The 10,170-nt window shown below is 56.4% G+C and overlaps 1 protein-coding gene across 3 annotated transcripts in view; it reads right to left on the reverse strand.

Moving 5' to 3' along the window:
• Positions 1-1,515: 1,515 nt before the first annotated feature.
• The window catches only part of LOC105526323 (C-type lectin domain family 18 member A), a 13,708-nt gene continuing 5,053 nt past the window's right edge, over positions 1,516-10,170 (reverse strand). For 2 of the 3 annotated variants that reach the window (XM_011962283.1, XM_011962276.1), the window contains 10 exons: positions 6,302-6,399; positions 5,760-5,881; positions 5,495-5,602; positions 4,904-4,996; positions 4,421-4,527; positions 3,656-3,785; positions 3,265-3,361; positions 2,558-2,602; positions 2,249-2,340; positions 1,516-1,739 (listed from right to left, as the gene is read on the reverse strand). In XM_011962283.1, the coding sequence (XP_011817673.1) occupies positions 1,702-1,739; positions 2,249-2,340; positions 2,558-2,602; positions 3,265-3,361; positions 3,656-3,785; positions 4,421-4,527; positions 4,904-4,996; positions 5,495-5,602; positions 5,760-5,881; positions 6,302-6,399 (930 nt within the window). In that variant the 3' untranslated portion in view covers positions 1,516-1,701. The remainder of the gene's footprint in view (positions 1,740-2,248; positions 2,341-2,557; positions 2,603-3,264; positions 3,362-3,655; positions 3,786-4,420; positions 4,528-4,903; positions 4,997-5,494; positions 5,603-5,759; positions 5,882-6,301; positions 6,400-10,170) is intronic. The other variant, XM_011962290.1, reaches the window with a different exon arrangement.

Below are 10,170 nucleotides of genomic sequence, written 5' to 3' on the forward strand. Positions count from 1 at the left end.
CGGAAGAGGAGGACCAGCCAGCCAAGGGCGGGCGGCTCCAGAGGAGGCCCGGGACTCCCCAGTTTCCCAGCCTCTCGCACCCCACGCGGATCCCTGCCCCGACGCTGATTCAGGGGGTCAAAACTTCGGAATGGGGCGGACCGCGGCGGTGACTGGAGGCGCCCCCGTTTCTCTGGGTGTGGCCTGCGGACCCCCTGGGGAGCAGGTTGTCCCGCACCGGTGTCTGCCCCTGGTCCCCAGGGACACTTGCACCCGCTCCACTCACGACGGCGCGTCCGGTCCCCAACCTGGCGTGGGGCTGGGTGCGAAGGTCGCGGTTCGGCCGCCCAACCCGTGCTGCCCCCACCGCCCCCAGGCCTCGGGCAGCGCGCGCCCGGGCCACCCACCTCCCGCGGGCATGCGCAGGGCGGCCTCTCCGGACCCTGCGGCCGCGGCCCGGGAGGGCTGAGCGCCTTCGGGGGCGGTAGAGAGAGCTGGAGGCATCTGTGTGATCGCCCCGCTTAGGTCCGCGCTGAGTCGGGACGCAGCACAGCCGCCCGCGCCCGCTTAGACAGGCGAAGCCCTGGGAAGCAGTGGGAGAGGGAAAGACTAGGCTGGCACGGGGCTGTGCGCCTGGAACCCCAGCGCTTTGGGAGGCCCACGATGGCGGATCGCTTGAGCCCAGGAGTTCGGGACCAGCCTGAGCAACATGGTGCCACCCCGTCTCTACAAAAAACACAAAAATTAGTGTGGCGCGGCAGTGTGGACCCGTGGTCCCAGCTACTTGGGAGGCTGAGGCAGGAGGATCGCTTGAGCCTGGGAGTTCGAGGCTGCAGTGAACCCTGATTGCACCCCTGCACTCCAGCCTGGGCGACAGAGCGAGACCCTGTCTCAAAAAGAAAAATAAATAAATAGACGACAGCCAGACTCACTGGGTTTGACTCCCAGCTGTGTGATCTTGTGCAAGTCAATCTCTCTGTGCCTTCAGTTCTTCAGCCCTAAACTGGGATAGTGATAACTTCTTGTGCGGTGACGTTTGAGGAGCTGGGTGAGGGAGCGGGACTGCACAGATTCTGACCACCATCGGTCCAGGTGCGATGACACTCCGCCAGTGGGGGCAAGACACACGCGTCTCCCCCAAACATCCAGAGCAGCTTCCATTAATACCCCGCCTGCCTGGGCCCAGCCATGAGAACTGCCCCTCGCTGAGGCAGAGTCTGGTCTTCCTTTTCTTGGGGAGCCCCAGAACTTCCAGAGAGTGTCCTGGACCATGAAGGCGACCAGGAAAGGGAATAGGTCGGTGGAGGCCTCTGCAGTGAAGCCTCAGGCCCCCTCTGGTCTCTCCAGGGTGGTCCTGGATCATCTGAATTTCCCTTTGAAATGAGCATGCACAGGTTCAGCTGATTCACAACTTAGTTTAATACCGAGTGGGGTTCATGCCACAGGGAAGCTCCGCTGCCCCACAGGGCCTGGGCCAGGTAGAAGAGAGCAGCCTCTTTGGACCACTGGCGGTGTCTTCTCCTTCAGCATCTAATGCTCACTCCCTGGCCCTCACTGGCCTCCATGCCTCTCTCTGCCCAACTTCCGGCAGAATGCAAGGTCTAAGACCTCTTTGGACATGAGGCATGTGGTCTTAACCTGGCCCTTGTTCCAGACAGGTGGGCAGACAGGTAAGCAGAGCCGGGGCACCCAGGGCAGGCGAGGGAGCCGTGTGGCCAGGCCTCAGGACCCTGGACCCCACCGGGAGATGTGCTCCTGGGCTGGAAGGAAGCAGAAGAGAGCAGGGCTCGATGGCAGCCCAGGCAGTCCCAAAATGGGGGCCCTGCTGCGCTCAGTCTAGAAGTGCCCATGGCCGTGGTTCCTGTGATGCTCCCGACCTTTCTAGCAGGGGCTGCTGGGAGCTGGTGCCATGCCAGGTTTCACCTCTGCCTCCACCATAGTTCATGGGGCTCCCAGGAACACCGAGGAACCCAACAGGTTCCCAGGCAGTAGCTTTCATGACAGGAGGAGAGGGTCCTTGGAGAAATTCCCTGCAGAGCTGCAGCTCTAGTCCTGCCTGTGTGGCCTTGCTGTGTGATGCTGGGCCTGTCGCTGCCCCTCTGGGCTCAGGAGCCCACAGGTACAAGGCCCTGAGCAGGGCATCCTCCATGGCCCCGTGTGCCCAGACCCGCTCTGAACCTGCCACCTAGATACCCTTGCAGGCTGGACCGGGTCAGCAGCACCCCCAGGGACAGGGATCAGAGAAGGGGAGCCTCAGGAAGGCCCTCACCAAACTGGCAGATGTAACGGTTTCGGGTTTTGCAGCGCTGGTCGTTCCAGTTGAAGGCAGCTGATGCCTGCAGCTCCACGCAGTTGCCAAACCTGCAGGCCAGGGTGTGGTGCTCAGGAGGGAAGAGTGGAGTCAGGGGTCTGGGAGAGGCCTAAACTCTCCAGCCATCAGGACCCTGCATCTCAGGGGCTCCAGGGCCCCCACTTGCAGATGGGGCTGCTGGGAACCAGGCCCATCCCCGAGCCCCCATCCCTGCTTCCCAGACTACTTCTCAGGGAAGCCCCTTCCTGGGGTAGCAGCTCTGCCTACCCCATGGCAGCACCCAGCCACACCAGCCCGTGGGGACGGCGTGGACTGGAATAGACAGCCCCACTTGAGAGGTATACCTGGGAACCCAACAAGGCCGACTATCTCCAGGCAATAGGCCAGGGGCACAGGCCAGCTGCTGGCAAGGAGGGCTGGCTAAAATCACTGGAGCCCTTGGTGGCTTGGCAGCAGGACCACCTCCACCCCAGCCCTGGGCATTCCTGGGCTTTGAAGAGCAGGGTGGGGCCACATGACCAGTGGGTTCTTGGTACAGGATGGCTGGTGGCTGCACAAGTGCAGGGTTGTATTGTGAATGACTGCAGAGGGGGTGACAGCTAAGGAATGCTGGCGTCAGTGTAACTGATGCAGTCAGAGGGCATGCGGAGGGAGGGGTGAGTGGATGAGAGTTGGAGGGATGGAGTCACAGCCAGGGGACACTGGGGATGGACAGATGGATGGAGGCTTCCTGGGCCCCTCTCTCCCACGTGACATGCCTTCCGGCTTGCATCTCCCTCACCACAGCACTGGCCCACACCAGCTGTGCCCACAAGTCTCTGGCACCTGGGCAGGCACCAGGGAAGGCTCAGACCCTCAAAGGACCCAGTCAGGCAACAGGATGGGGCGGGGGGCTCTTCAGTGTAGCCTGGGGGCTCTGCCAGGCAGGCCCGAGTGAGAAGGAGGCCCAGGGGAGGGAGGCACCCCACACTCACCCCTGGTTGTCAGGCTGCCCAAAGGCAAAACTGGTGAAGGCCTGATGCTCCCCTGTGGCCCAGCGGAAGGAGTCCTTGGCAATCTTATAGGTGAGCCCTGAGCCGGGATAGTCAAGGTTGGCCCATGGCCAGAGGTCCCCCGGCCCACTCAGACCCTGGAGTCTGCTGCCAGCTGCTTTTCTGGCCCCTCCTGCCAGTGCTGGCAGCCCCCATGTGCTCCCTACCTGGGCCCTCCCCGGGAAAGGGGGTGAGCAGCCGGCCCCGCTCTGGGCTCCAGGCCCTTACCACACCCTCACCATCTGCTGGCAGCTGCCACAGCCCAGGGTTTCTGCAGCAGGGTGGGGCATCACAACCCCTTACTCGCCACACCCCCAATCAGCCGGGCACTCACCGATCCAGAAGTTCCTGGTCTCGAAGTCGCTGTCAGTCACCTCGTTGGTGGTCTCCAGGCGGCCCAGGTAGAAGGCGAGGATGTCCTGCACTTTCTGGCTCTCGATCTGGGCCAGCACCCCACCTTTCCTCTGTAACCCCACCCCAGGTCACATAGGCAGGGCTCCGAGGAAGGCTGCCCCTTCCTGCCACCCCTGCCCATGGCCGAGGATGTCATGTGTGTGTGCTGGCCAGGCTGTCATCACCCCCAGCCCGCACAGCCTCCCTTCCAAGAGCAGGAGTCCCTTCTGTTCACATCTGCTTCTCTTCTCCCTGTGCAGAGGGGCCCGACTGGCAGCCCACAGGCCCGGGCAAGGTCTGGCCCCTGAGGATGTTCTGTTTCACCTGCACGGTGTCTTCAATATATCTGAGTTGATTGCCAACCCCAGAAATTAACTGTGGTTTCGAGAGCTGCCAGTGGAAGTCTGAGCTGCTGGTTTTATTGAGCAGCCCCGAGCTCTGGCCACTCTGATCTTGCATTCCCTCCTGCAAGGCAACCAGTGGCTGGAACTCCCTTAGATGGAGGTTGGCCTTGACCTTGGCCCCTCAGGTCAGTAAGTGACCTCCTGGCTTCTATAAGCCTCGGAGTCCATGACCCCTGCTTTATGCTGATGAACAGGGTGAGGTCAGAGACATTGCAGAAACCGTCTCTCACTCCAGGGTTCCTCCATTAAGACCCTCACTTGAGGCCCGGGGGGGTCCCTGGGAAGGTAGGGGTGACCGTCACCTGGCATTTCATCCTGGCTCTGTAATAGGTGTCTGCCTCTGAAGACACCATGAAGCAGTCTCCGTCGATCCTCAGGTCACAGGTGTGGAAGGGAAAATGCACCTTGGCTGGGGTAGGGGAGCCTGAGTTTGTGTGTGGACTTCAGAATCGCTGCCCTTTCCTGCCCTGCCAGGGAGCTAAGCTCAGGGTGCCCCTTCCTCCGGCCACCTGCTCCAAAAGAGTGGGTGGTGAGGGTCAGGAGTGTGCTGGTAAGTGTGGAACATTGAGCTTGCTCTCTCCCAAAAGAAAAAAAAAATCCACGGTTTGTAGCATTTGCCAATTTCTTTGGTGTAAATATCCATGCTGTGGCCGGTTTCAAGCTCTCAACATGTTGTCACTGAATTAGTTGGAAAGAGGTACACAGTGGGCTCCTGGGAGCTGATGCCCCATTGAAGGGGGTCTTGGGAGGGGCTGGCTCTTTGGGGGCCCCGGGGCAGGACTCACTGGCACACTGGGCTCCCCCGTAGCCGACGTCACAGATGCACGAGCACTCCTCCTCCCGAAACCGGCCGTGCACACACTGCAGGCTGCACCGCACTGCCAGGGCAGGGCAGTGGGGCAGAGGCTCAGCCCCCAGCCTTCTGGACCCCATGCTGCCCCCCAAAGGCCTCGAACATCCAGGGGATGCCAACTATAGCAAAAATACCCCTCCCAGAGACAGAACCCACAAAGGCTTCTGATTGCTGGCATGCCTGGTGTCTTTGGTTTGGTTCCCATTGTAGAGTGAGGCATATTGGAGTTTGGAGGTGACCTGCCCATGGTCACAGAGTGGGTTAGGGTTGAGGGGCAGTGGGGCAGGAATCCACTTATGGATCCTAATTCTGTCCTCCTCCCAAAGCCTAAGGGGCTGAACCTGATTTCACTGTGAATCTCCTGCACAGCTCAGGGTCTGGCAAATAGCCAGTGCTATGCAGTGGGCAGACTCAGGGAGTACACGGTCAGCACCCCTAACACCCTTGAGACTCAGGAAGTGTAGCAGCCCCAGGACGTGCCGCAAGAGCAGAGCTGGGCACACCCAGGCTCCGGTGCCCTCACCTTGGCAGTACCTGCCCGTGTAGCCAGGGGGACAGTGGCAGTGGCAGGTGCTGATGTTGAGACGTCCGTGGTTCTGGCAGCTCATGCGACAAGGGTTCCTGGGGACCTCTGGTCAGAGGAGGAGGGGACTCCGAGAAAAGGGTCTCCTCCCAGCAGGCCGGGCAGGAGCCTCCCTGGGTGCTGAGGGCCAGGGCTTCTGGGACAGCCCAGTAGGATGCTGCCACCCCTACCCCAGGGTCACCAGACCAAGCCCTCATGCACTCACCACAGAGCCCCCCTGCGTGGTCCCAGGCTTTGAAGCAGCCCGAGACGCTGGCTGTGCAGAGCGAACACCAGGTGCCCTTCTTATAGGGGACGATTGTCTTCCCGTTGACCTCCCAGTTGCCTCTGTGAGGACGAGCAGGCACCACAGGGTGTGGGAGGGCCTGGCCTTGGGCAAGGCAGTGGTGGGTCCCTGCTGCCTGCCCCCCTGGCCCCTACAGTTCCTGCGGCCTGGCCAGAGAGTCAGGGAGCTGGGTGAGATAGAGAGGTTTCCTGGGAGAGAAGAGATGACCTCCCAACGAATCCTGGACAAACGCCCTGATACCAGGACCGGTACCCAGGAAGGGGCATCCACAGAGCAGTACCTTCTGCATGGCCACAATCTTCAGCACCCTCTGCCTTTCCTCTCCTCCCCTCTCCCACCAAGGGTGCAGAGGAAGGCGTCAGGGACTTTACTTTCAGGTGGATGGGGGGGCATCTCACCCTCAGTGAAAGCGCCCCTCCCTGCCTCCCAGACATCCCAGCAGAGGGTGTAGCAGGGCTTACCCGGGGGAGTAGGCACAGACAAAGGCTTCTATCGCTGCCTGGCCTGCAGAGCACAGGTGCCGCCCACAGCCCAGCTGGCTTGAGGTGGCCCACACGAGCTACAGGAGACACAGGGGATCAGAAACCCTATTGTGAACGCTTGGCGAGGGGAACACAGCTTTCACTATCATCCAGGTGGGCAGAGGGCTCCCTCACCTCCTTGGGGGCTCAGGAGCAGCAGCTGTCCTGGGCAGGGGTAGAAGCATGGGTGGGAATAGTCCAGGAAGGCTTTTTTTATTTTTTATTTTTTCATTTTTGAGATGGAGTTTCACTCTTGTTGCCCAGGCTGCAGGGCAATGGCATGATCTCTGCTCACCACAACCTCCACCTCCTGGGTTCATGCGATTCTCTTGTCTCAATCTCCTGAGTAGCTGGGATTACAGGCGACTGCCACCCCACCTGGCTAATTTTTTTTCTATTTTTATTAGAGATGGGGTTTCTCCATGTTGGACTGGTCTCGAACTCCCAACCTCAAGTGATCCGCCTGCCTCAGCCTCCCAAAATGCTGGGATTATAGGTGTGAGCCACCATGCCCGGCCTATGAAGGCTTTCTTAGTTGAGAGGGGAATGGAGAGGGGCGGGCTAGCAGATACCTGAAGGGAGGGGAGATCGTTGATGGGTGGAGGGGACTAGCCAAAAAAAGACTGGGACATCAAGGGCCTTGTGACTGCATTATGACCACAACCCTTCACTTCTTGCACTAGCCCACTCTTTTAAATGTGACTCTGCAGCTTTTTGCAGCAAGCAGAGGTGTCTCTTTCCTTGCTCCTTGAATCTGGCTGGCCCTATAACTGGTGTTGGCCACCAGAATGCAGCAGAAGTGATATTGAGCCGATTTTGAACTTGGCCTTAAGAGACCTTGCCATTTCTACTCATTCTCATAGAACCATGCTCAGCCACCACATGAACAAGCTCAGTAAAGCCTGGTGGAGGTTGGAAGGCCTCATGGAACACAGATGAACCACTAGAGGCCTTTTTGAACCACAAAGGTTCAACACATGAACCACAGCCAGCTCCCAGCCAGCCCCCTAGTTGATTACAGGCGTATGAGTGGGCCCAACCAAGACCAGAAAACCTCCCTGTTGGCCGGGTGCGGTGGCTCAAGCCTGTAATCCCAGCACTTTGGGAGGCCGAGACGGGTGGATCACGAGGTCAGGAGATCGAGACCATCCTGGCTAACATGGTGAAACCCCGTCTCTACTAAAAAATACAAAAAACAAGCCGGGCGAGGTGGCGGGCGCCTGTAGTCCCAGCTACTGTGGAGGCTGAGGCAGGAGAATGGCGTAAACCTGGGAGGTGGAGCTTGCAGTGAGCTGAGATCCGGCCACTACACTTCAGCCCGGGGGGACAGAGCGAGACTCCGTCTCAAAAAAAAAAAAAAAACCTCCCTGCTGAGCCCAACCCAAGTGGCTGACCTTTAGAATCAGCGACAACTTGGAAATAGCACCAATGGCCAATATGTAAGAAAAGTGAAACAAACTCTCTAGTAGAGACTAAAAATTACATGTACAAGACTGGCTTGTAGCAGGCAGATGTGAACATGTGATCATATACATGTATCCAACACTTAAAGAACATGTATTGTTTTTCAGAATGCATGGGACTTCTGCAAACCACAAAGCAAGACCACACATTAGACCACTACGCAAGTTTCAACAAATACCAAAGAATCAACACATCCTACAGGCCACATTCTATGAATTCAGTGCAATGAAATTTAAAGTGAATAATTTACAAGTAAATTAAGAAGATAACATAGTTCAGAAACTTAAAGATACACTTCAAAATCTAAAACAACATCACAGCTAGGTGTGGTGGTTCACATCTGTAATCCCAGCACTTTGGGAGGCTGAGTTGGGTGGATCATGCGAGTTCAGAAGTTCAAGATCAGCCTGGTCAACATGGCAAAACCTCTTCTCTAATACTAATTCAAGAAATTAGCCAGGCATGGTTGCATACCCCTGTAGTCCCATCTACTTCGGACCTGAGGTGGGAAGATCACCTGAGCCCAGGAAGTTGAGGCTACAGTGAGCTGAGATTGTACCACTGCACTCCAGCCTGGGTGACAGAGCCAGACTCTGTCTCAAAACAAACAAAGACAACATCATGATTGGAAATAGAAAAAACATCCCTAAATAACAATGAAAACATTAAATATCAAAACTTATTGGATGTAGCTGAAATAGTTTAAAGGGAAATTTATAGCTTTAAATGTATATAGTAGAAACAAAAAAAGATTTTAAATTAATGATCTAAACATTCATATCAAGAAAACTAGAAACAATAATAGAGGCCAGGCACGGTGGCTCATGCCTGTAATCCCAACAGGCCAAGGTGGGTGGATTACCTGAGGTCAGGAGTTCGAGACCAGCCTGGCCAACATGGCAAAATCCCGTCTCTACTAAAAATACAAAAATTAGCCGGGTGTGGTGGTGGGCGCCTGTAATCCCAGCTACTCAGGAGGCTGACACGGGAGAATCTCTTGAACCCAGGAGGAGGAGGTTGTAGTGAGCCGAGATCGCGCCACTGCACTCCAGCCTGGGTGACAGAGCGAGACTCTGACTCAAAAAAACCCAACAAAAACAAAACAAACAAAAACCAACAACAAGAAAACAGGGTTAGGTTTTTCACACCTTTGAGTCTGACAAAACTTAAGGAGCCAGGGCTGGGCACAGTGGCTCACACCTGTAATCCCAACACTCTGGGAGGCCGAGGCGGGCAGATCATGAGGTCAAGAGATTGAGATCATCCTGGCTAACATGGTGAAACCACATCTCTACTAAAAAATACTAAAAATTAGCCAGGTGTGGTGGTGGGTGCCTGTAGTCCCAGTTACTTGGGAGGCTGAGGCAGGAGAATGGTGTGAACACGGGAGGCGGAGCTTGCAGTGAGCCGAGATCGTGCCACTGCACTCCAGTCTGGGCAACAGAGCAAGACTCCGTCTCAAAAAAAAAAAAAAAAAATTAAAGAGCCACAAGATCTTTGGGAAGTGGGAACTGGTTTGCTGGTCTGCCCAGTTGGTGTAATCACTTTGGCAACACCTAGTTGTAGGCACATGTTCTTTTTTTTCTGAGACAGGGTTTTACTCCTGCTGGCCAGGCTGGAGTGCAATGGTGCAATCTCAGCTCAGTGCAATCTTCACCTCCCAGGCTCAAGCAGTTCTCCTACCTCAGCCTCCCAAGTAACTGGAACTACAGGCACACACCATCACACCCGGGTAATTTTTGTATTTTTTGTAGAGGCAGGTTTTTGCCATGTGGCCCAGGCTGGTCTCAAACTCCTGGGCTCAGGCAATCCTCCCACCTTGGCCTCCCAAAGTGCTGGGATTACAGGCGTGAGCCACCACGCCCAGCCTTGTGTAATACTTAAACATGCACAACACACTTGCATAAGTAGTAGAGGTATTCAATATTTCCTGGGATTTCGCTTGTGTTTTTCAGTGCCATACCTTAGCACCTGAACAGTGCCTGGTGTGTATAGAAGACCCTCAACAAATATCTGTTGAATGAAGAGAAAAAATGGAAACTTGCTTGGCAGTGATGCTCCTGAACTTCAAGAAGATTCCCTCCAGGGAGGGACAGCAGGGAAAGGGGAGGAGCGGGGCTTTAGTTTAGTAGCATCTTCTAAACCTAGGTAGTGGGTAAGAGTGGGGCTTTAAATTTATGTTTGAGGCCAGGCACGGTGGCTCACATGTGTAATGCCAGCACTTTGGGAGGCCCAGGCAGGTGGATCACTTGAGGTCAGGGGTTTGAGACCCAGCCTGGCCAACATGGTGAAACCCCATCTCTACTAAAAATACAAAAATTAGCCAGGTGTGGTGGCTCATGCCT

The sequence above is a fragment of the Colobus angolensis genome, unplaced genomic scaffold, assembly GCF_000951035.1.
Source record: "Colobus angolensis palliatus isolate OR3802 unplaced genomic scaffold, Cang.pa_1.0 Scaffold116, whole genome shotgun sequence".
NCBI classification, from domain to species: domain Eukaryota; kingdom Metazoa; phylum Chordata; class Mammalia; order Primates; family Cercopithecidae; genus Colobus; species Colobus angolensis.